The following is a 25,208-nucleotide window of genomic DNA, read 5'->3' as shown; positions in this document are numbered from 1 at the left end:
CACCACTCTCCATGGAGGCCACTGACCCTCCCACCAACAGGAGATGACCTCAAGACCCCGGTGTCCTGTCCACCTGCCTCCAGCTGCTCGAGATCGGCGCTTCCCTGAGGTTTCTGAAGGGATCAGCTTCCACCTGCACACACTGAGTGGGTGCACAAGACTTCCCCGACCCCCAGGGACACACACTGCTGAGCTTGGAAGCACGTTCACATCTTCAAAACCCCCGTGTGAGCCATGTGGTATCTTATGTTGGCCTAAAGATTTCTACTGCTTTTATAGGACTAAATAGAACACTCAAAGAATCCAATGTAGGGATCAATCCAACTGTATCAATAATAAGTTAATAAGTGAACATCAGGTCGGGCACAGTGGCTCCCGCCTGTAATCACAGCACTTTGGGAGGCTGAGGCAGATGGATCACCTGAGGTTGGGAGTTCCAGACCTGCCTGACCAACATGGAGAAATCCCATCTCTACTAAAAATACAAAATTAGCCGGGTGTGGCGGCACATGCCTCTAATCCCAGCTACTCAGGAGGCTGAGGCAGGAGAATCGCTTGAACCCGGGAGGTGGAGGTTGCAGTGAGCTGAGATCACGCCACTGCACTCCAGCCTGGGCAACAAGAGCGAAACTCTGTTTCACAAAACAAAAACAAACAATGAAACATCAACGATCTACATGTGCCAATTACAAGACAGCATCAGAGAGGATCCCAGACACCAACAAGAAGACGTTGCCTCCAAGAAACCACTTTAAACATGAACACCTGAGTATGAGAGACGCACGCAGCAGCCGGCACCTCATGGGAGATGTGGGAGCAGCAACCATCCAGACAAAAGGTCATCTCCATGACGAGCCAATCCGAGGGCGGTCATTAACCTCAGGCACCCACCACATGCACATGGTGCCAGGGAAGCTGTGGCAGGTGACTGGGGGTGCTGGAAACGGCCCGGTGACAGCAGAAGCGTGACCCGGCCATGCGTCTGCCATGGCCCCATACACGTGCACCACCTGCTAACAGGCTGTGGCCAGTCGTGAGTCTGGGGCCACGCCCAGGCTTTTGTGCCTGGGTCACCATCACAGGAGAGGTTGGTGCGATCGGCGGCCTCGGAGGATGGGGTGATGAGTCCCCATGGGGATGCCGCAGAGCCCTGCCCTCGGTGCTGCCAGCGGGTCTGGGCAGGTGCTGGCCACGCCCCGGGAACTCAGCACAGCACCGACTCCCCGGGGCCCGCTCCGTGCCAGGTGACGGTGACAGCAAGGGGACAGCGAAGGGTGGGAGGGTCCGTGTGAGATGACCTTCCCTGGGCTGTCTCAGTGCCAGGATGTGGCAGGCAGCCCTCAGCCTGCCCGGCACCGTCCCCGGCCGCCAGGGCTCTGACCCTGACAGGTTGGGTGCAGCACATGGTGCTTTGGCAAGTACTTGGCGATTCTGTTTGTTACTGGTTCTGTTATTCTATGCATTATTTTTATTTGTTTCATTTTAACAAATAGGAACCCCACTTCCTGAGGCCCTGGGGACCCACAGTGGCTCCAGCAGACCCCAGCCTCCCAAGCCCTGGGGACCCGCAGTGGCTCCAGCTGCGCCAAAGGCACTCACCGGCTTGCACAGGTCACGATCGGTTTTCGCTTCCATCTCCCAGACGTGGTGGCCATCTGGAAGAAAGGAGCAGGAAACGTCTGTGACTTGGTGTGGCGGGGAGCCCCCTCCCTGAAGCCCCCATGTGATCCAGACCCAGGGCCCTGAGCCCGGAGAGCGCCTTGTCCTGGGAGACCCACGTAGGCCCATCCCAGGGCTTTTGTGGACGGCAGCGCCTCACGACCCATGTGCCCTGGCGGGGCCCCAAGCTCAATGCCAAAGTCCCCCTGGGAGCCTGGGGAAGCTGAGGACACGTGGCTCAGCGCTTGTTCTGACCCCAGCCCTGGGTGGGAAGGACGACAGGGCAGGGGCATCCTCAGGAATCGGTCCTGGCCCTGCATCTGCTGGCCTCACAGCCTGAGGACAGGTCACGGGAGGGTTTCTATGCCCCCATCCTCTCCAGGGAGAGCAGGTGTGAGGGGGAGCAGGTACCCCATCATCAGAGCGTGTGCAGGGCATCTGTGCGTGGACCTGGGGCCCGGCTCTGCAGTCCCTGGCCCAGCCTCCCAGGGATGCAGGAGGTGTGAGTGGCGACAGGGGGGCCGGGGGCTCCACACCAGGGTGCGACGCCTGCTCGTGCTGGGGTCTACTCTGGTGGAAGAGGGCCTGGCCGCTGGCCCTGCCTCTGTGCGAAGGAACCACTGGGTAAATGCGAAGAGCCTTCCTCTGACAACTTCTTGCCCATCAGGAGACAGAAATGCAAAACACAGGTATTTTTAGCCTTTCCCCAGTGGCCATTTGCATGTTTTTAAAAAATGAAAAGGCTCCCAGAGGTGCAGTGAAAGGACGCGTTGTTCTCTTTGCTCCACGCCCGGCAGAGTGGGGACTCCAGGCGCACACGGACAAAGGCGGCCGCACCACAGCCTGGCCCCTCCGATGGGCTGAGTTTGCGGCAATTATCTCAAACTAACAGATGTCAGTCTCCCACAGTCTCTTCCTCTCTTTTATCTTCTCCAAAATAAAGTCTGCTCCCAAAATCAACAGTTACAGGTATACACACTTAAGTTTATCCTTATGCTCTGTCTCCAAAGAAGAAAACGTGTCTGTTACAAACCCTCAATTACTGAAAAATCAGAGAAAATCTCCTTTTTCTCTGTTACAGTGCTGGGCTGCTGCCTGCGTGGAGGGTGGAGAGAGGAAATGTGAGTCACACAGGACCCCCGAGCCGCCCAGCCGAGCCCCGGCCATGCCAGCCCGGGACGCCCGAGGTCCCCATGCAAATCACCCGCCAGATAAGCCCACTCGACAGAGCCTGGCATCCGTCTCTCCTCTAGGAAAAAAATAGCAGGAAACTAAAAAATACACTCGGTTGCGCTGGAAGGCATCTGAGTTTCACGAAGCAGCAAGGAGCCGGGAAGAAAGAGGCATTTTCACTCCGGCACGGGTGCTGGTGACGGTGGATTCCCAGAAGCCCCCAGCCCAGATGCACCAGGCGGCTCAGAAGCCCTCCACCCCCGCTTCATAAAAATCCAAATCACTCTGTGTGTAACTAAGTCTTCTGGCTGTTTGGTATCTTTTAAAAGCGACTTTTGGAGTTTTCTTATGACAAAGCCCATCTTTGGGGTGAGGCCCTGTCTGCACCCCACAAAAGACTGTGCTCCTCTGAAGCTCTGGGGCACCACAGGCTATGGTTAGCTCTCCGCCCAGCCCAAGAAGCTCAGAGTCACAGCTTCAGCTTCCCCAGGAACTTCCCTGAGGCTGTGGAGGCCTTTGGCGCCAGGAAGGGGAGGGAGGTTGATTGTGCTGAGCAGGAGGGACACTGAGGTGCACAGGGCCAGGACGCTGTGTTTAATGACACCCCAAGGAGACGCCATTTTTGCAGCCGAGGCAACACAGCCTGTTCCTCTCTTTATGTCCCGAGAAGGGAGAGGGACTCCAGCCGTCTCCCCACGGTCTCCTTCAGGCGGCTGCCCCACAGCAGTGAGCCCATGAAAAGCAAATGGAACGACGGCATGGAGGCGTCTTTTTCCTCCAGTGCCTTGTGGGCCTGTGGGGAACCAGCCTTGCCGGAGCAGCCCCAAGGGGAGCCACGTCTGCGTGGCCAGCCAGGCCCAGCTCAGCACCTGCCACGGAGCAGCCTCCACCACACACCTGGGAGTACCCGCCCAGCATCCCTGCGCAGGTGGGAGTAGATATACTTAGACTTCCCCTGAAAGTGTGGGGAACCGACAAACATCCCTGTCTTCAAAGACCCTGGCTGAGCCAGCGCCCGTGGCCTTCCCTCTCGGTGGCCTTCCCTCTCGGAGGCAGGGCCTCTCCCCCTGGTCTCCGACGTCTGTGGCCGTTTCCTGGCTGAGCCAGCGCCCGTGGCCTTCCCTCTCGGAGGCAGGGCCTCTCCCCGTGGTCTCCGACGTCTGTGGCCGTTTCCTGGCTGAGCCAGTGCCCGTGGCCTTCCCTCTCGGAGGCAGGGCCTCTCCCCGTGGTCTCCGACGTCTGTGGCCGTTTCCTGGCTGAGCCAGCGCCCGTGGCCTTCCCTCTCGGAGGCAGGGCCTCTCCCCGTGGTCTCCGACGTCTGTGGCCGTTTCCTGGCTGAGCCAGCGCCCGTGGCCTTCCCTCTCGGAGGCAGGGCCTCTCCCCGTGGTCTCCGACGTCTGTGGCCGTTTCCTGGCTGAGCCAGCGCCCGTGGCCTTCCCTCTCGGAGGCAGGGCCTCTCCCCGTGGTCTCTGACGTCTGTGGCCGTTTCCTGGCTGAGCCAGCGCCCGTGGCCTTCCCTCTCGGAGGCAGGGCCTCTCCCCGTGGTCTCCGACGTCTGTGGCCGTTTCACGGTCGACCAGGGTGAGGGTGAGGGCAGGCTTTCTGTTTCTGCTTAAGGCTCATAAAGTAAGGCTTTCAAAGGCAGTATACATTCATGGCCAGAAATGTCTATCTAGCAATTGCTTCCAGAACAAAACAAAGCACTGAGGATGCTGAAAGATGGAAATAACCTTGCATCTCAGGAAAGTAGATGCAGGGCCGCGTCCTGCTGGCGAGAGCATTGCCATGGAGGCTCCCGGCTCCGTGGAGGCCCAGGCGGGCAGGGCCAGCCCCCGCGCTGTTCAAAACCCAGCCCCTGGCAGGAAGGCAGCCGGTTCTGAAAGGGCCTTTGTGTTCAGCCTTATCAGAGCTCTGAGTCCTCAGTAGGAAACTGCCTGAGTGCAGGAGTAAAAATATTCCAGATCATTAGGGAATTCCCTGCAGTCTGAGTCATCGGGAGGCTTCCCTGCCACACCCTTGAGGTTTCCACACAGGCAGGCCTGCGGGCCCAGGAGCCTCCCAGACCCGCCAGGACCCGCCGTCTGGAGCCGGGCCACCCCCACGCTGGCGCTGACGCTGAGCCACTGTTTCCACAGAGAAAGCCACAAGGGCCACTGGTGGAAGCAGCAGCATCCCTGGGTCCCATGGCGCCCTTGAGTCCTGCACCCTGTGGCGTCCTCCTGCCCTGCTCCCCACGGCGTCCTCCTGCCCTGCTCCCCACCGTGTCCTCCTGCCCTGCTCCCCACCGTGTCCTCCTGCCCTGCTCCCCACCGTGTCCTCCTGCCCTGCTCCCCACCGTGTCCTCCTGCCCTGCTCCCCGTGGCGTCCTCGTGCCGTGTGCCCTGCAGTGTCCCCACGCCCAGAAGCGAGCGTCCCCAGGGCATCTGTCATCCATCCGGGACTCTCCCTCAGGAATCTGTCCCAGCCTGGCTCCCAGAGGAGATTCTGGAGAGGAAACCGTCACCCAGCCACACTGCACATCGGCCTGCAGGGCCTCACGTGGAGCCACCCTGTGACCCACAGCCCTTTCATGCTGAGGCATGCGCTCAGGCGACAGGCAGGCGTCCACACGGGACTCACGCACTGAGGTTCATGGTGGCTTTTCCACGATCATCTCCACACGGTGGACACAGCCCAGCACCATCGGCAGATGGGTGTGGCAGCCACATGGTGGGCTTCCCTCAGCCACAGAAAGATCCACGTCCCGACCCACACCGAGGGGACCCGAGGACCCCACGCCCTGGCCCGCGCCAACAAGGGAACACGGAGGATGCCACTCTCCATGGAAGCTGCCAGGCACCGCGGCCGCCAGGTTGGGGTTCCCCAGCAGGGAGCAGCCAGACCAGGCAAGGCCACGGCGAGGGGGCTCTGGGGTGGTCGGGGCTGGGGGTGGGGAAGGGAGAGCAGGGGTGGCCGCTCATGGGCAAAGGTTTCTTTCTGGGACAAGAAAATGTTCTGAAATTGGTGGTGGCTGCGTAATTCTGTGAAGCTACCAAAACCCGCTGAATTACACACTTCGGGTGAATTAAACGGTGTATAGCTCACATCTCGATAAAGCTGATAGAGAAAAGAAATTAGGCAACATGATCACGGGTGATATTGTCATGTGTGATCCCAAAAGGCCCGAGGAGGAAGAGGAGGGAGGGCAGCTGGGCCCCTCCTCCTGCAGTGGGAACTGACACGATGCGTGGCCTCCCTACACCAGCGGGGCCCAGGCAGGGGGAGTCTGAGAGTCCCCCTAACACTATTCAGAATGCGGCTTGATGAGAACTGTGGGTCATCACTCAATTTGAGGGGTCCTGGGCCATCTCAGGCCACTGAGCCGTCCTCAGGGCATGAAGAAGAGACGGGCAGATGTCTCTTCCCTGGGTCCTGCCCTCCTTGCCTTCCCTGTGTGGTCTCTGGGAGCACACAGAGAAGCCCACGGGTCAGCCCGGCCACCTGCCCTCCTCCCAAAGATGCCGTGTGGTGATGAAGTAGCCCCAGCTCTGCTTTTGGAGCCAGCAGTGACAGTGACGTCTGTCCACACCCACAGGCACCCAGCAGGGTCACCTCCTCCCTGAAAACACAAATCTGGAAGATCTGCATTTGGCCTTTAAACTGTTGGACCGGACACCTCTGAAGATTTTGTCATTACGATGCTGCCTTCGGGGCTGGCATCCAACATCTTCAGGAGGCGACAGCTGAGCTGCTCTGTACAGGGAGACTGCCCACGCCACGGACCCTGGAGCTGGGGACTCCTTGCTCATCCAGCACCGTCAGAGGACATGCCACGGAGATGCCATGGAGGCAGCCATCCTCCGGGTCCATCTCCCTCAGCCTACATCCCGCACAACTAAAACAGGCCACAGACCCGCCTGGACTCCACCTCCCTCCTCGGCCTGCTCCTCTGCCCCAGGCCGAGACCTTCCACGATGGACAGAGGAGGGACAGCAAGGCCTAAAGGGGCAGTGCCACTAGGTCTGCCGTACGGGGGCCCTGGCCCTCACCTCCTCCCCGCCTGCAAGAAAGAACCAGACCCCAGGAAAGCGAGGAGGAGGGGTGGCTGAAGGAGGGGAGGGGCAGGCAGGGTGGCCAGCGGACACTGATGCCCCTCGGGGGAAATCGGGGCCTGCAGGGGCCTCAAGGCTTCCGCGACACCCCGGGGTGGGTGAACCTCCCCCAGCCTTGAAGGGACCTGAAGGTGAGCCCGGAGGGAGTGGCTTCAGGCCTGGGGACCTCTCTGACCCGGCTCCCTGGGCAGACACGAGGGTCCCTGCCTGGCGCTTCCTGCACCTGGATGACATGGCATGGCCTCTGCCTGGGGACGTGCACCCCCCACTCGCCGTGGTGAATGTGTGTGTCCTGTCGTAGGATCAGCAGCTGCCAAGGCCACGGTGGTTCTGTGACAGCTCTGTGTCCTTGCAAGTGTCCTGCCAGCTGCCAGCTGAGCTCTGTGGCTGCTGGGTGGAGCCTCTGAAAACAATGGCCAGGTGCCTGTCAGAGCTCGTGGAAGACCCGGGAACCATGCTGGTGATGGTCCCAAGGCAGGGCAGCCTCGGAAAGGCCCGGACCTTTGATCCCTTTATTTAAAAAATAACAACATACATTTGGCCCAGATTTGGAGTCCTGACCCTTCCAGTGAGGTGGGAGGCAGAACCTCCGCCTGCCGCTGTGTGGAGAAATCTGGAAACCTGGCCTGCATCTCCTGCAGTGTGGCCAGTGCCTGCCCACAGGCCTGTTTTCTCCATGTGGTAACGTCCAGGGCCAGAGGATGGGGCGGCCGTGAGGTAGGGGCGAGCTGGGGTCCCACCATGTTGGGTTTGGGGGTTTGGGGCGAACCTGGCTGTCTGGGGTTTCTCAGGGGAGGGCTCTAGATATGCTGGACTGGGGCCTCTGGGAGGGGCCTCTGGGAGGGGCCCGGGCAGCTGTGGGACTCTGGCTACCACCACTCAGGCCCCCCGGACTCCCGCATTTCTGTGTGTCTCCCTGTGAACCTGGGCAGGGCCCCCGGTGTGGTGGCTGGCACAACACTGGGTTCAGGCCTGGGCCTCAGAGCTCTGGCACAACCTGTCTCTGCTTCCCAGGGGCCCCAGGCTGCCTCCACAGAGGGGCCCCGGGAGGCCACGTGGAGGGGCCCTGATGACCTGGAGATGCTGGCAGTCCAGGCCCCAGCTGGCCTGCCAGTCACGGCGGCCACAGAAACGACCACGGACGCAACCCGCATGGCCCTGCCTGCTGAGCCCCGCCCGCTGCGTGGTCGCCAGCAAACGGAGCGGGTTTTAACCCCTGGAGTTGCAGCGTGGCTTCTGCACGGTGATGACACCAGAACAGGCTTCACTGATGTTTTTAAAAAACGGCACCAGAACAGACATGTGACTCAAGAAAAGGAGGTTGTTCAGCTCCAGCATTAAGAACTGGCTCATATTTGACGTGTCCAAATCTCAGAAACTTGCGCCTTCTGTCTCATCTCAGCCAAGCTCCAGACAGCCTGAGCTCACGTTTCACGCAAGTGTTTCTCGAACGTTTCATTTATGTTTCATTATGTGTGTCCCTCAGCCACTTCAACGTTCACGCGTGTGCAGAGAAGTGCCTTACATCACACGTCGGAAGAGAGAAACGGTGATCTTTAACAGAAGAGGAGGGGTGCAGGTGGGAAAGGGGAGGGGAGGGGTGCGGGTGGGAGAGGGGAGGGGAGGGGTGCGGGTGGGAGAGGGGAGGGGTGCGGGTGGGAGAGGGGAGGGGAGGGGTACGGGTGGGAGAGGGGAGGGGAGGGGTGCGGGTGGGAGAGGGGAGGGGTGCGGGTGGCAGAGGGGAGGGGAGGGGTGCGGGTGGGAGAGGGGAGGGGAAGGGTGCGGGTGAGAGAGGGGATGGGAGGGGTGCGGGTGGGAGAGGGGAGGGGTGCGGGTGGCAGAGGGGAGGGGAGGGGTGCGGGTTGGGAGAGGGGAGGGGTGCGGGTGGCAGAGGGGAGGGGAGGGGTGCGGGTGGGAGAGGGGAGGGGAGGGATGCGGGTGGCAGAGGGGAGGGGAGGGGTGCGGGTTGGGAGAGGGGAGGGGTGCGGGTGGCAGAGGGGAGGGGAGGGGTGCGGGTGAGAGAGGGGAGGGGAGGGGTGTGGGTGTGAGAGGGGAGGGGAGGGGTTCGGGTGGGAGAGGGGATGGGAGGGGTGCGGGTGGGAGAGGGGAGGGGAGGGGTGCGGGTGGGAGAGGAGAGGGGTGCAGGTGCGGGTGGGAGAGGAGAGGGGAGGGGTGCGGGTGGGAGAGGGGAGGGGTGCAGGTGCGGGTGGGAGAGGAGAGGGGAGGGGTGCGGGTGGGAGAGGGGAGGGGAGGGGTGCGGGTGGGAGAGGGGAGGGGAGGGGTGCGGGTGGGAGAGGAGAGGGGTGTGGTTCCCGCTTCCTACAGCTGAACCCCTGCAGCCTTGGAAACTGAAGGGCTCCCGTAAGGCTGCCAGGGGCTTCGGAGCTGACACTCGGCCCTCGGCGCCCCACAGCCAACCTGCCCCCTGGACGAACATTCCGCACAGGCTTTCATTATCAGAAAAGGTTGTTTTCCGAGGAAGCAGTAAACGAAGTCCTCAGAGAAAGGCTGATTCTGCCCCCGGCCTTTTGCGCCGCCCTGAGAGACCTGGGAGGAAGCTCCGTGGAGTGCACTCCCGCCTGCTGGAGCTGGAGCATCCCGGAGGGACCCAGCACCCACACGACGGCGAGCCATGCCCGTGCCCACTGGTTCCCCGCAGCGCAGCCCTGCTGCAGGGATTCCCTTCCTCAGGAGGGCCCAACACCAGCTCCCAGCCTTCCAGGGCTGAGCAGCCGCTCCATCCAACACTTCCCAAAGTTCAGAGGTGCTGTGAACCCACAGCAGCTGAAGGGGACCTGGCCGAGACACAGAGGCTGAGCTGGCCTGGACAATGAGCTTCCCACGTACCCCAGAGAAGGACAGGGCAGAGCCGACCCTGGCCTGTGTCCAACATTCACCACAGCTACAACCGTCCGCACCCTCAGAACAAGGACAGCCGAGAGACACAGAGGCCCTTCCTGGAGAAGCCACTTCATCTGCCCGACTGACGGATTTCCTCGACGCGAACCTCCCGAGCTCACGCCCGGCCATGGTTCCATCCGCGAGAGCCGTCGAAAACAGAACTTTAAACAGACCAGACGATCCCATCGGAAGATGAGAGGGCAATTGTGTTTTTAATTTATATTCAGTTTAGTGGTTTCTCCAAAAACAACTAGGAACTTGTCGCCAGGATGAGGATGTGGGGCCTTTTGCAGCTCCAAGCTCTTACCACAGGTTAGCACGTGTCGTAAGTGACGGCTCCCGCCTGAGAAGCCGAAAGTGGACGAAGAAAATTATGTGGATGTTTGTTCTCTGCTTTTGAAAACATGCGATATGCTTGTGTGTCTATGAATATGCAAATTATCTTATTTAACTATAAAGAATAAAATCATAAATGTGGTCTGGCTCCATCCCCGCAGTATTCACAGCTTCACGTGCTCTCGAGTGCAGCACCTATTCATTTATGGTTCGCCTGCTGTATACCAGACACAGGCTGGTGCTGGGGGAGGGTCAGAGACCTGCCCTGACCTCATGGGACAAGAGGAGGACATGGGCAGACAAACTGGCATTGCCCAGAAGTGTGGCCGTGGCAGCCGAGCTTAAGGGCAGAACAGGCAGCACCTCTGGCCTGCTGACCCCACAGCTCACAGCGATGATGAAGGCAGGAGGGGCTGCCCGTGGGGGCGGCCGCATGAGACCAGGGCTGGTCCCGCATAACCTTGGCTCCCGGCCCTCGGAGGCCGGTGGCTGCCCTTCCCCATGGCACTGTGGCACCGAATCGGCTAGTGCAGTAACTCGGCTAGGGCAGGAGCTGGGGCACCTCTGCTGACTGCGTTCGGTGTGGGGGGGCTCTATCAAGGTGCCCAGGCCTCTCTGGGCAGAAGAAACCACAATAGGCTGCTCAGGCCTGGGCTTTGAGAAGCAGAACCTGGGAGCCATGGTTCTGGCCAGTCTTGGCCCAAGCGCCTCCCTACACTGGGGGCAAAGTGTTTCTCTGCCAACGCATGGACACACACTGACAGCTCTGAAGGGCAAATTATTTCAAAATTAGCCTCCTCCTGAGAAGGCTCGGGGGATGCAAATGCCTTCGTGGCCACTGCTCTTAGTTGGGTTTTCTCTGTAATTTAAAATCAATTATGCCCTGATTCTACAGAAAGCCACGTTAGACGTGAAAGACCTCTAAAGCCTATTTTGATTGAAGCACTTAAGTTTCCGGCAAACTGTACAAATCAAGACCCCATTATCAAGGCTGAATGCCTCCGCGGTTTCCAGGGATCGGAGTAAGTGCAAAAAAATTCCAATTGGTAAATGTTAAAAAGAAAAAAAAATCACAAAACAGGTCTTGTAGGGGTGTGCCCCTCACCTGGCCCACCGTGGGCAGAGGCCCAGCAAGGCACCAGGAAGCCCCAAAACCAGAGAGCTCATGGCAGGCTTTGTGGAGAGCCAGGCCAACTCTGCCTGAACCCCCATGAGGGCTGGGCTAGGGTCCCTGCGCCCAGCCACACTGGCGCTCACTCTCCCTGCAACGCCAGTCTCCCGTCAGTGCAGCCCACATTGTTCACAGGCTCTTCTAGGAGCCAGCTAGGCCCTGGTCTGGGATGACAGTGCTGGGGCCCGGTGTCTGCATAGAACTGACCTGGGCTGGGAGCCACTTTGTGAGCCCAATCCCTGCAGGACAGCGTCTCCTGTGGGCAGCACAGAACCACAGGCGTGACAGCCCCAGGAGGAGCATCATTCAGAAGATGCCCCGCAGCTGTTCCGAGGTCAGCCCCAGAGCTTCCAGGCTGGGCCAGCACAACACCTGGAGGCAGGGGTGACCCGGGCCTCGGGGCACAAGGGCCTCGCACACACCATGGCTGTAGCATTAAAGACCGCCCCAGCCCCTGCCATCTGTGGCACCCACACCATCCCTGCCTCCGACCCCAGGAATGCTGGCAGGAGGGGAAGGCCGCAGAGGGGAGCTCCCTCCTGCTGACTCCCAAAGCGCCCACTTCCTGCAGACGGAGGACCCCAGCAAAGCCAGCAAACGCCTTCACCCTCCTGCGCACGTCCCCAGCCCGTGGGCTCCCTCAGTGTCAGCGGTGATGTGTGTGTGGCGGCCCCGGCACTCAGCATCTCCCTCCTCCCTTCAGCAGCACAGCTGTCAGCTCACACAAGACCTCACAGCTGGATGCAGACACGGGCCACGCAGAGCCTCTGCTCTGTGCTACACTCTGTAAGCCCTGTCCTGGTGGCCGCGCACAGGTGGGTCCTGCTCCACCGACCGGGAGCCTGTTCCCACCAGCGCTGACGCCCAGGCCGCAGATGACCCCTGGTGAAGGGCGTACCTGGCGCTTTCTCCACGAAAATGACCTTGGAGTCCTGCAGGAAGTTGTGGCCTGACAGGACCATCTTCTTCCCTCCCATGACCGGGTAGCTGTCCGGTGCTCTGCTTCTCCACCAGGGGCAGCTCCTGGGCCGAGCGCTGGGCTGCGTCAGAGGGAGAGGGCCGGTGAGGGCCTGTCCTGGGTGGGCGGCCCAGGGCGCACGCGTGGCACCCAGCAGGTCACACGTAAGCCCACCCACCCAGGGCAAGCACCGCCACGGCCTGCGGGCTGAGTCCTACGGACGTCATTACTCCTAGGGGAGAAGCCATGCACACGAATCCTCATGGTCTCTACCTCATGCTGAAGGAGGCATCGAAATATCCTCCTAAGACTCAGCCAATTTCACTCAAATCACAGTCACCGCACAAATACGCAGAGGTCAGCACAGCGTGGGGGAAGCCCCGGCCCGCACCGCGTTCCCTGGCCATGCTCAGGCATCAGAGGAGCCAGAGCCAGGGGCCCCCGGGAGGGCCACAGGCAGTAACTCAGCCGTGATCAACCCAGACCCCACATGGCCACACACTGTGGTGGGTTTGGTGGAACAGTTCAGTACCAAGGCTACACAAGCGAAAAGCTGAGAGAGGGAGAGGCAGCGACAGCACGTGGGACGCCTGCGGTTTCCTTCCCCTGCAGCGCGCGGGTGTCCACTTACAACATTCGATGGGGTTGGAGGCCACCTGCAGGGACAGCGTGCGGCCGCTGGGCTGCGGGACGTGAACACGGAACACCAGCCGTACCCGTGTGTTCTTCCTCCCAATGTCCGTCTCTCCTTTCCGAAGTTCAATGTCGGAGTTTCTGAGCTTCAGGATTCCAGCACAGTCAATGCTGCCCAAAACAAAAGCCCACAGCTTTTCTTTCACTAGCTGACATGGGAGCAGAAAGGCCCGGCCCCCAGACTCTCTGGCCCTCCCCCTAGCCCTGCGAGCTCATGCCAGGGAGCTGGCCACTGTCCCTCCCCCGAGGAAAACAAGACCTTGAAGCTGCCAACGTGAGGCCCTTGCCTAGCGCAGAACAGAATCCGACGCCGGCACACGCGAGAGGGGGCGAGCGGAGGCAGCCCCAAGAAAAGTGACTTCCACCTTCCCCTTCCCACTTTCCCTCCAGCCTCCAGCCCTGACCAAGTGGGTCCAGTCAGAGCTGTCCCGGGTCCTGGCTGCCTCTAGCACCCACACTGGCCACGTACACGGGGATGTCACCAGAGCAGCAGAGAGCAGCCCAAGGGAGGGGCCAGAGGCACCTGCTGCTCTCTCTTATCTTGTAGTAGTTCCCAAAAAGCTCGATTTATCAGAAGATGCTATTATTTCCACTATATTTAAAAGCCTTCATTTTTTGTGTGTGAAACCCGTTTCTTCTATGGTTTCATATAATCTCTTTTAACTTAACAATTTCATTCAAAATTAGACTCCAGTAAAACATTCCATGTGTACATTCTCAATGCACTAAAAAGCAGCATTTTTAAATTAAGAGAATGAGAATAAACACAGACACCCTGACCACCCTTGAGTCGGCAGCGAGCACCAGGCTGGCATGCGGTCCTGGCTGTGGGCGTCTCCCGGCCAGCCTTGCTGCGCCACATCATGGTGGGGTGAACACAGCCGCCAGTGAAGCCAGGACATTTACCGCGGCTGCGGAACACAAGGTTTGTTCTTGAAAACCACCTGACTGTGCCCTGTCTGCAGGAAACTTGGATTACAGCTCTCCAGGCAAACCCAGGGATTCAGAATGAGTTCCCAGGTGCACACATTCCCCCCAACACTTGAAAAGCCAACATGGAGAGAAAGTGTTCCCTTTGTTTTTGACTTAGAGGCTTTGAGTCACTTATTAAAATGCCTGACGTGGCCCCTGCCGCCATCTCCTACATGCTGTCCCTCCCCGTGTGGGGCTCCTCCCCACTCCTGCAGCCCCAGGACCTCTGCACCCACCCCCGGGGCTCCACCTGGATGGGGCACCCCCCGACAACTTCGCCATCACACGGGCTCCTGGCCTGCGGGTCACCCTCGTAGGACGCCGTCCCTGACCTTCGGCCCGGCTTTGTCCTGCCGGTCTGCACGTTCCAGCCATCCCAGCTCAACCTTCACTCATTCACCCATAGACGTGTTTGTCATCTGTTCCCACCACGGTACCACGGGAATCTCTCAGGAACCAGCAGTCCTCTTTCCCGGCTGCCTTCACAGGTCAGGGCCAGCGTGCCCAGCACAAGCTGGGATTAAGCGAGTAAGGCCTTATTTGGAAGTTACATGTTTTGTCCTCGGCTTACTAAAAAATTCACTTTTAAACAAATTACAGTGCCAAATTAGACTCAGAACGTCAGCGCAGGCCTATCCATGTTGTTCGAACCTCCTAAAGTTCAACGCGATCCGGATATGCTGACTGCTTTAATTTTTTGATGCTCACGTTTTAACCATCCTTCTCATTACAAAACTGCTGTATTCAGAAAGAAACAGGGGTCCTGTTTAGGAGCTAAATATGGAGGGAAGTATTTATAGCTGCGTATCTGAGACATTATTTTAAGTGGCAACATACACAGGGCTGAAACCCTAGAGAGAAGCAAATCCATTGTCAAAAGCAAGAGTGAGGTTTACTTACTGGCTGTTAAACCAAGAGTGTCCTGGCCACAGAGCGTGGAAGTGCAGGGGGCCGGCCAGACCCCCAGGGCCGGGAGGAAGGCATGCCCTGCCCACCGCCCCCGCCAGAGGTCAAAGGTCGAAGGTCCCCGCACTTACATGGCTCGCATGCTGTTCTCCGGCAGGAGTGGGATCTCCAGGACTTTGGTGTTGGAGAGGATGGCCTCGTGGCTGGTGGTGGACACGGTCTTCCCCGTGATACGGTGCACCTGGTAGAAGGCGTGTGGGCGCAGCAGGCGGTCGTCTGCCGTCCCGATGAAAAGCTGCAGCATCAGCGGCTCACTCTCCAAGTAGCCATGGAGCTGGCGAGAGAAGAGGAAACGCCCACTCAGCACCCAGAGCACGGGCCCCTGGGAGTCACCGGAACGCAGAGAAAACCGGCGGTGGGTTTGAGGCCTGCGTCCCCCTGTCCTACCCCCTTTGTATTTTTCTGCCATATCATACTGGTGTCTTTGTAAAGCAGATTAGAAAATGCCTTGTTACCCTAATGGACCTGGGCACTGAGGGTTAGGCTTTGAACACACCTGTGGCCACTTCCAAACACACACACAGGTGTGCACACACCTGCACACATACTTGCACTCTCACACGTGTGGGCATGGATGTGCACACGTATGCATCCACACATGCTCACTGTGTGTGCCCACACCGAGGCCACGGTGAAGCTGGCAGGCGGCGTATGCAGGAAAGCGGAGCCCTCACTGAGCCACGGGCAAGGCTCGCTTCACCAGTTAATCCAGATGAGGCCCTGCAGGACACGACCTATCTTCCTGTGTTCCATTAACCTGGAACTGGGCAGCGTGCAGCTCCCACTCCTGACCAGGGACGCCACACTGTGTGTGCACACACACGGCACGACGGGCCTCGGGCCCCAGCACCCTTCCTGATGGCTCCCTGCACCTCTCCTCCTGCAGAGCCAGGGGAGTAGGGGAGTGCTCAACACCGTCCTGGCAGCTGAGCAGAGGCAGACGCTGGCAGCAGACACTGCCCAGGGCAACCGTGCATGGAGGTGGCTATCGTCCGCGTCACCCTGCAGAGCCGCTCATGGCTTCTCGGCCGGTGCCGTGTGTGTGAGACTCAAAACCCACATCACTGGGATAAGACTCTGGCCAAATGGAGCAGCCTCGGTGCTTCTGCCAGGACATGGGTGGCCGGGTCCCGCTCCCGCCTCTGGGAAGGTGTGCGCCTCTCCACAGGGCGCACACGTGTTCAGGACCAGCTGTTCTGAGGGATGAGTTGCTCATCGGCGTCTGAGAGGTAAATGCAGGGTGCGGTGCTGCTGCCTCTCACCCTCCTTCTCTGCACCACACGTGGTTCCGCCTTCGGCAGTGAGTCATTTTTAGAAATGTTTGTTTTTATCTTTAACGCTCCCATTTACAATCACTATAGTGTGATTCTATTTGCAAGAGGCCGATTTGGTTTGGAACATGAACGTCTGATTCTCAAAGCAAGCACACAGGCCTAGAGGGAGGCCGCAGGAGTCAAACCCTTCGCGCAGTGGGGCCTCCCACAGGGCCCCTCGTTCAGAGCACCTTCCCTTCTGCATCCCCCAAGTGGGGCCTGATGGGCACCAGCCTCAGAGCCCTGAGATTAATCAGCAGAATCTGTGCCAGGCCCGTGGCAACACCCAGCCCCAGGAACCACTCATCCCGGAACGCGCCAACCCCTCTGATCACGTTTGGAGTCGATTTTCTCACTAAACTAACTTCAAAATCTTTGACCACCGATGGCAACTGCAGCACTACCACCATGTGAAGGCTCCAAGCCTGGGCTCCTGCAGGTACGTTCCAGCCACAGGAAAACGCGGTATCTGCCCCCACCACACAGATGCCTGCCGCCCACTCAGGGCCAGCAAGGCGGGGGAGAAGGTTGGGCTGCCTGAGCCGGGGGCTGCCCCTCAGACTGCAGGGGACGGAGGATTCTCAGACATCAGTGGGCAGAGGGGAGATGGGCCTGCAGGGGCCTGGGCAGGCGAAGAGGTGGCCCCCGCTCCGTGGCTCCAGCTCAGCTTCAGCCTCTGTGCGGTCACCACAGTAAAGAACAAACCAATCTCACTGGCAGCTGAACTCAGAGCCCCCCAGGGAGGAGGCCACAGTGAAGCGATGGCTGCTGTCACCGAGGGCCTGGCCGTGAGGCCCAGACGGATGGGCAGGGCCTGGGATGCCGTATGAGGCCGAGCTGGGACCCAGGCCCCGGCTGAGACATCGAAGGGGCATTTGGGGTCTGAAGTACAAAGCCAGAGGCTGAAAGAAGGCGTCACGAGGGAACATGGTGGGGAAGCCACAGACAGGGATGAGGACACAGCCCCGATGTGTGCAGATGCCCACAGGAGTCTCTGCACCCAAGGCCACCAGCACCCCATTCCAAAGTGATTACAGCTAAGACCACGTAACTCCGCAGAACAACAAGCCTTTCCCTTTCCACTGCAGCCCCCTCTTCCCTCATGAATATACAAGTGTCTCCACAGTCAGGACGGGGGACGCTGGGACCTGCCTGTCCAGCCCTCAGTTCCTCGGAAGACAGACTCCAGCCTTTTGCCAAATTAATGAACTTCCTGAGATACCTTAACTCTCTGCAGGATTCAAACATCTTTATGATGGGAAATGTAAAAAGAGAAGCAGAGATGAAGAGGCAGATTCTGCCACGCAGTATTCCATTTTCCGAGATTTAATACCTAAAAATTTGATTTACATAGAAAAAAATGTAAATGAGTCTCTGACCAAAACCACCTCTGGGGGTGGGGGAGGGGCGCCGGGGCAGCTCCAAGGGCCTGGCCAGGGTCACGTGGTCTTAAACTACAATTTAAAATTCCCCCAGGATCCCTGCGGCAGTTCTCCGATGGTGTGTGGAATGCTGTGAATTTGGCATATGATTGTATCCTTTAACAAACATGTCATTTCAGTGAAAATGAGAATATTTAAGGTTTAACCTGGGAGATAAACATCTATTATTTAAATCATGAAGTTCATTTTTAAGAAAAGTAATTTAAATACGTCACGGGCCCCACTGCACGGGCTTTCTGCCTCTGGCACAGTACAGAACCTGTCAGAATCCTATTTATAAAATTACCTGTCACAACAATGACGTCCCTTTGCCTGAACTTTAACTAAACAAAATGTATTATTCTACTGCTGAGGTATAAGAGTTACTGAGTTTCCCACACATTAAAATGTTTGTTTTTAGCTCCTGTGCTGACCTCAGCACTTACACGGTGACATGACGGGTAGAGGATGATTGAGGCCAAATTTATTCAATGCGGAACTCAGCTGTGTGCAGGCAGGGGAGGGAGGTGTGGGGTGGACAGAGGCAGCTCACGACTAGGAATGTCTCACCCTCCACCCCATAGTCTGAGCTGCTGCACAGAAATGGAGCCAAGGCGACCTGGAGTCAGGCTCCTCTCCAGGCAGGGCACAGGAGCAGCCGTCAGCCTAAAGGGAAATTACGCATTTAGGGCCTACAGGTAAAACCTGCATTTTTCAAATTGCCCCAAGGAAGTGCACACAGGGACAGAAAATCCGACTCACAAACCGGTTTCAACTCCGATTCCCCCAACGCTGGATTAATTTAAGAGATTGCCACGCTGTGTGGACAGCGCCTAGGGTCCTGTTTGCAGCCCTGGAACCCTCATCACCCACAACAGCAGCCAGAGGTGACACTTCCAGGTGAAGCCCAAGGGGCGCCTCGTGGGGCTGGGCCCAGGGCCGGGGCCAGCGAACCAGGCTGGAGAACATGTCCCTCATGGGAGGACGTCCAGCCACATTCTCCACCAAAGCACGAGAAGGAAGGCATCAGAGACCCCGTGGCGCCACCCTTGGTGCAGGGGCCTGGCCAGGATGACATGGCGGCCACTGCTGCAGAGCCAGGTGTTCCTGTGGGAACAAGGCCCACCTGACCCACGGCACGCCCGCCTGACCTATGGCCACGGCACAAAGGCCATCTGACCCACGGCCATGGCACAGGCCCGCGTGACCCACGGCACAGGCCCGCGTGACCCACGGCACGACAAAGCAGATGAGGCAACAGCACAGGGTACTTGTAAAAAAACCCCAATTTGATGCTTCAGGGAGACTTTACTCAAGACACCAGGAAAAATACAAACAAAAAGTAAAAGACATCAAAAATGGAGCCAGTAGTCGAAGGGAGCACGCTAAACCTAAGGTCGGTGGAGAAGCAGGACGCGGCCCCTGCATCCTCCCTCTCCTTCCCCACTTTTCTCAGCCAGGCCTCACCTGCCAAAAGCAGGACAGGCGGGGGCTGCACGGCTGCCAGTGTGATTTCTGTGCTTGCCAGGACTTCAGGCTCTGGGGTCCACAGTGACATCCCAGGTGAAGCCGCCAAGAGACAGCCACGCTGCATCCACTTCCTCACCTGCTAGCTGTGTGGTGTGCAGGAGCCGCATGAGTGTGGGCATGTGAACCAGAAGTGTGCATGTGCAGGCATGTGTGGCCACGGGGGTGCCTGTGTGTGCAGCGCCGGTGTGATCTACCGGGTGGCACATGAGCAGTGCTTCCCTGTAAACCGGCCCAGACCTGGCTTTAAGGGGAGCTTCACCTGCCAGATGCCCTGCCCTGGCCCTTTCAGATGCAGGAAAGGGACTGAGGGGGCTGGGGTCTCCCTCCAGAGCGGCGTGGGCTTGGGGTGGGCGGGGGAAGCCAGGGTCTCCCTCCAGAGCAGTGTGGGCTCAGGGTGGGTGAGGGAAGCACACAGCCTGGCCCCCACGCCTCTCGTCCTGCTTCCCAGTGTGCAGAGCAGAGAAGGAACAGGGGAGGAATGCGGACACCATGGCTGGAGACTCAGGCCTGAGCCAGGAGTCGAGGCAAAGCGTGGTGTTCTCTGAACACACGTGTGCATGTGTCCACACACACACGCACAGCCACACTGGGAAGTGTGCACACACCCCACAGAGTGCATGCGTACACACACACCACAGAGCGTGCACACGCACACACACACCACAGGGCGTGCACACGCACTCACACACACACCAGAGCGCACACACACACACACCACAGAGCGTGCACGCGCACACACACACCCCGCACGTGACAAGCCTCTGACCCGCTGGCACCAGCTCACTGCTCTCTGGGAAGTTCTAGAAAAAAGTTTTTTTCTCATTTCAGGTTTTATTTCTCTCTGTTTGGCCACAGTTGCCTCCTGACAGACCCAGAGTGCACGAGAGAGGCCTCCAGGAACCCCACAGCCAACACTCCCTCAACTCTCCTGGGAACAGATCTCGGCCTCGCAGGAGCAGGGCCAGGCCCTCCTGACCCCCAGGTCCCACAAACCTGGCACCGTTGGCATCATGAGCCCTGGCAGGCAGGGGCGCCAGGTACCAGGACCCACAGCAGCTTTCGCCATGTGGCACAGCCCTTCCCAGCGAGGGTGGGCAGACCAGCACCTCGGGGCTGGGGTCTATGGGCAGCCTGGGGAAGGGGCCTTGTGCCTGGCAGTGCCGGGAAACCTGCCCAGGCCTAGGGGGACAGGACCAGGATTGATCGTACCTTCCCTCCCACAGGTACCATCGGCAGGAGGATTCAAGGGAAGTGTCATGTGCCCGGCAGGAACTGAGGCAGAGGCCGGGCAGTCCTGACCCCACAGGCTTGCTGCACGCTGAGGCCTGAACAACAGAGGCTACACAGCAAGTCCGCTGAGTGGATTCTCACGCTGGTGAATGCACAGGCGCTGGCTGGGAAACTAGCTCCTCCCCATCCCTGAGGGACGGCTCCAGGCCCCTTCCCGTGACAGGAGAAAAGGACGAGGCCTCCGTACAGTTCCTGCACGAGAGGCCCCAGATGAGTAGTGGGCGCTGCTCCCACTACCATGCCTGGTGAAGGAATCTATCTGCAGAATCTGTGAGTGACCGATTCGTCTTCCCAGCTCTCAGGGCTGTGTGTGTGTGGGCCCGAGGCAAGCGTGTGCATGACTGTGTGCAGTGCAGGTGTGTGCCCATGTGAGCGGGTGCACAAGCCAACAATACTGAGTTCACACCATGGAGTGTCACCTTGATGCTGAGAATCCTTCCCGTGAACACAGCTGCTTTCCTAGTGATTTACAGATCGTGTTCAGATCCACAGGTAAAACTGAATTTGTGGCTATAAATCAAATCTAAAGGGACTCACGGCCCTGCACAGGGACCTTCCAGCCGTGACTGAAAAAGTGCACTCAGCCACAGGCTTGGTCTTGACCGGCAAGGGCTGTCTCAACATAAAAAGTCTCTTGGGGTTTTCGGTTTTCAAAAAGGAGCAGGCAGAGTTGCAGGACTGCCAGGCTCTAGCTGAGTGTGCCCCACTCACTACACGGGGAGCTCTGGTGTGTCCCCTTCCAAACAGCCGTTGCTGTCTGGGTGGGAGTGGGGAGAAAACTTGGGTTTCTTGATGCTCAGAGCTGAGCTCCGGGCTCGGGCCCCAGACCTCCACCTGACGCCAACCAGACGACCTGCAGGCTACAGCAAGGCCCGGACCACCGGAGCAGAAGCTCCCCAGGAGGGGCCCAGGGTCAGCACCTGGCGCCAACAACCGCACGCTGCTGCAACCACCACCCGCGGCCGCCACCGCACGTCTGTGAACCAACATCATGCCCCACTCCAGAGAAGCAGTGCTGAGCTGCAAGGGCCTGTTTCTCAGACCAGGCTCTCCAAGGTGCCTGGGGCCTTCTTCCCAGGTCCCCACGTTTTTAGCCCCTTCCACTGACTTAGGAAAAAGATCATTCAAACCGGAAGCCCAGAGAAGGTGCTGGAAGGATGCTGAGTGGCACCCCTGGAACAGACACGGCAAGAGCCCCTCTTCTTGGAGACGTGGTGCCTGTGAATGGCAGGTGCGCTGTCACCTGCCCAAAGGCAGCCGAGGTTGCTAAGCAGGACTGACGCCGTGGCGAGGGTGGACGAGGTGGGGAGGAGAAAGGCCGCCCAGCCATGCCTGCGGGTCCCTTGGATGCGCCAGTCTCCACATGTGCACGCGGGTCTCCACGTCTCTCCGGGACAGCGGCCCCAGAGGCTGTGCTTGCTGTGGAGAGCTGGTGCCCTGCCCCGCCGCCTTGGCCTGCCGCACTCCCGGCCGCTCTCCCCACCTGTGCCTTGCAGGGACCACCCTGCCCCAGCAGTGCGCTTCCTGCCTGGACCTGGAGGCAATGGCGCTCGGCACGAACCCCAGACTCACCAGAGCGAACCCCAGACTCACCAGAGTGCTGACAGGGCCGCGGGACCAGGGCACTGAGGTGGAGGGTGCAGGGCACCAACGCACCCGGAAGCGCCGGGAGAAGAGACAGCCACGCTCACTCCGGCTGAAGAAGATTCTGCCAGAATCACCACATTTAGATTTAATTAAATCTAGTCAGTCCCGCCGAGAAGCCGCGACCTTCTATGGAGGGAGAATCATCTAGAATGGAGCTCCTGAAACAGGCAAGTGGGAAATGCTGTGACCCCGTAACCCCAGGCCAGGAGCACACAGAATCCACGGCCCACGGCCACGCAGGGAGAAATGGCAACCTTCTAGAGACATCCGTGCCACTGAAAGTCACGTCACCCGACACCAAGCGGCAGGAGAGCTTGTCCTTTGTCAGAAGCGAGGTGGTTTCCGCTCAGAGCCTCCTCCGACTCTACCCGGCAGGGCCTGATGGGCTCCGGGCACAGCCCACCCACAGCCGGGGTGCCCTGGCTGCTCTCAGGGAGACATGTCGAGGAGCTGGCAGGGTGGCCTGAGGATGGGCAAGCAGCCCCTGTTCATCCTGCCTCCCCCACAAGCCCTCCCAGCTCTAGAATGGCCCCAAGCCTGCTGGTCAGTGGCTCAAACACACCAAAACCGAAACCACGGGGGAGAGAGGCCCAGGAGGCCGCCCGCCCAGCAGCCATGTGCACCTGCAGAGCCCGACAGCTACAGTGACACTCAGTCCAGACACACAGGAAGGAAGGGCCCGAGGAATCCTGGGGTGGAAGAGCCACCATCCAGCAGCACCCCTGCCCCTCCTCCGGGGCCCGCACCCCACAGCACCACAGCCCTGCGCTCCCCAATCTCCAGGTGGAACCTCCAGGTGAAACCTTCTATTTCCCTAGGACATGGCCCTGGGGAGCCTCGCAGGGTGAGACCTGGCCAATCTGTGCCAATCTATGTGCTCCACGTGTGGACGATGGTGTGTCTCGGCTCTGCAGGGCCCAGGGGCCGTCTGTGCTGTCCCCAGCAAAGCACCTCTGTCCACAGACAATGCCCAGTGTCCTCCCTGAAGGACGGGGGTATGGCTTGAGACAGGTCCACGGACAGGAGCCAGGCCCAGACGGACACACACCCGTGGGCGCTCCCAGCCGCCACTCCCACATCTGGCCTGGGCAGGACTGGGGCAAGGAACAGCTACCAACGTCACAAAGAAAGCCAGCAGCCATCCCACCCAGCAGCTCCTCAGAGAAGAGGAGTGTCTCTGAAACCACGCCTCATTCCTCTTAGAACCAACACTGACACAGAGACCCTGGGCTCCAGAGCTGGTCAGACACAGCGAGGCACACACCTGGGAGGCTTCAGAAATGGCTGCCACCCTCAGCACCGGGCAGCACAGCCAGCAGCTGCTCCTTCCCAGGAGAACTCAGCTGGGTCCCAGCCCCAGGTCCTTGGAGAAACGGGCAGGGACCTGCCGTGGCCAACACCACCCGCGGTCCCTGGACACCTGCTGGGTGTGGCCCAGGGGCACCACGGTGTCTGCAGGGAAGCAGGCCCCATTGCTCAGGCAGCGAGGAAGGACCAGGCCCCACACGAGAGCCGCCAGGGCGCCGTCTCCCCACCGCGTGGTTGCCACAGGTGGCCGCTTCTCATGTGGTCTCCAGGTGATGTGTCCACCCCTCCTGTCCCACCTGCACCAAATGTGGCTTTTCTGAGGCTGAGATACAGTGTGTTCCAGTGAGTGTGCAGACCCCTCTCTACCTAGGAAAGCCCCTGGGAGGCCCTTCTGTGCTACTAGGAGTGGTCACTAGTAACGGCCGTGCCACAGCCCACGTGTCATCTTCAGTTTCCCCAAAGCACCAAGAAGCCAAAGCTCTGAAATTACTAATAGAAGATTGTGGAGGCCGATGGTCTGGGCTTGGGGACGCTCATGTGCCTTGTATTTCCTGTCTCAGCTGCACACCCCCTACTGCAGCGGCCAGGCCTGTCAGGAGACCCAGGCCACATTTTTGCCACGTTTTCCAGGTGGCACAGCTGTGGAACGGTAGTTAGAAGTCAGTGTCACAGACTTGCCAGAGGCCACATGCCTCCCCCGTGCCAGTAAATCTCCACGAAATTCCACCCATTTTCTCAAATATTGTCATGACTGTTTTAAGCAGTGACTGGCTGGGCTGACCTCATTCCACGTTGCTCTCCTGACACAGCGAATCTGCCCCGTGAACACCCTCCCAGCAGCACCGCGCGTCTGTCCCCATCACTCGAAACACAGCCCGTGGGCTTTGCTTTAGGGAAGAAATAAATGGTGAATCCTCGTTCATCATAAAAGCTGACACCGTGTCTCGGGGTGGCTCAGGCTTCAGCACCGTGCTTCTGAGAGGTCTTGCTCCTGGGAACACACACACAGCCCGGCGGCAACCACGTCTGCTCTCCTGGCCGCATGCGCTGCAGGAGCAACGGCATGTGTGGAACTAGGAAATTCCCTGTGCGTTTATGTGCTTGGCAGTCCAGGGAAGGGATGGTCATGTGCCCTGAAATTTTGCTGAAAGAGGAGAGGGCTGTTGTCTAGGTTTCAAGGCAGACCCATAAAAAATTAATCCGTGCCTCCTGCAGGCCTCCGGCGTTTGGCAGCAGCAGTGCCGTGGCGTGCGGTTTTGTGGTCAGACCTGCACATTAGTTTCCACCCCATGGTGTCCTCCCCACGCGTGGGCCTCTGCGGGACTCCCTGGGCGGGGCCAGAGCGGCTGCTGTTGGAGGCTCTGCAATAGCACAGCTCCTGGTGGGACCTCGGGGCTCTGATCAGGTAACAGTGTGTCCCAGCAACCACCCTCCTGGGCTTTCCCGTCTAACAGCCCTGCCTAGCAGGGGACATGGAGAACCAGGAGCTCCTGTGTGCGGCAGACCACGTAAGAAAGTGTGGATGAGGCCCTGCGTGGAATAGTGTGTGCGTGGTCATCTGTCCACGGTGTTCACAGGCTCTCAGGAACCCGCTCCTCATGGTACTGAACACTTCCCGAGCCCCTGCCAGCTGGGGAAGGCACCACACAAAGTGAGAATTAGTCAGGACCACCGGCCCGATGCCCATTTTAACAAGCGGAAAAGAGCTGCCTCGTGGGGGGCTCCACTCCTTGGCCTGCAGCTGTCAAGTTTCTTATGTGACAGAAAAAATATCTGTTC

At 59.2% G+C, this 25,208-nt stretch overlaps 1 protein-coding gene across 1 annotated transcript in view; it reads right to left on the bottom strand.

Annotated features, from left to right (window-relative positions):
• The window catches only part of NFATC1 (nuclear factor of activated T cells 1), a 119,756-nt gene that overhangs the window by 55,832 nt on the left and 38,716 nt on the right, over nt 1-25,208 (bottom strand). The window contains 5 exon segments of the mRNA XM_030925778.1: nt 1,600-1,655; nt 12,230-12,323; nt 12,325-12,371; nt 12,921-13,093; nt 14,992-15,194. Coding sequence (XP_030781638.1) covers nt 1,600-1,655; nt 12,230-12,323; nt 12,325-12,371; nt 12,921-13,093; nt 14,992-15,194 — 573 coding nt within the window.

Source organism: Rhinopithecus roxellana, chromosome 21 (assembly GCF_007565055.1).
Source record: "Rhinopithecus roxellana isolate Shanxi Qingling chromosome 21, ASM756505v1, whole genome shotgun sequence".
NCBI classification, from domain to species: domain Eukaryota; kingdom Metazoa; phylum Chordata; class Mammalia; order Primates; family Cercopithecidae; genus Rhinopithecus; species Rhinopithecus roxellana.
The sequence above is the reverse complement of the archived record's forward strand: the minus strand, read 5'-3'. Positions and strand labels throughout refer to the sequence as shown.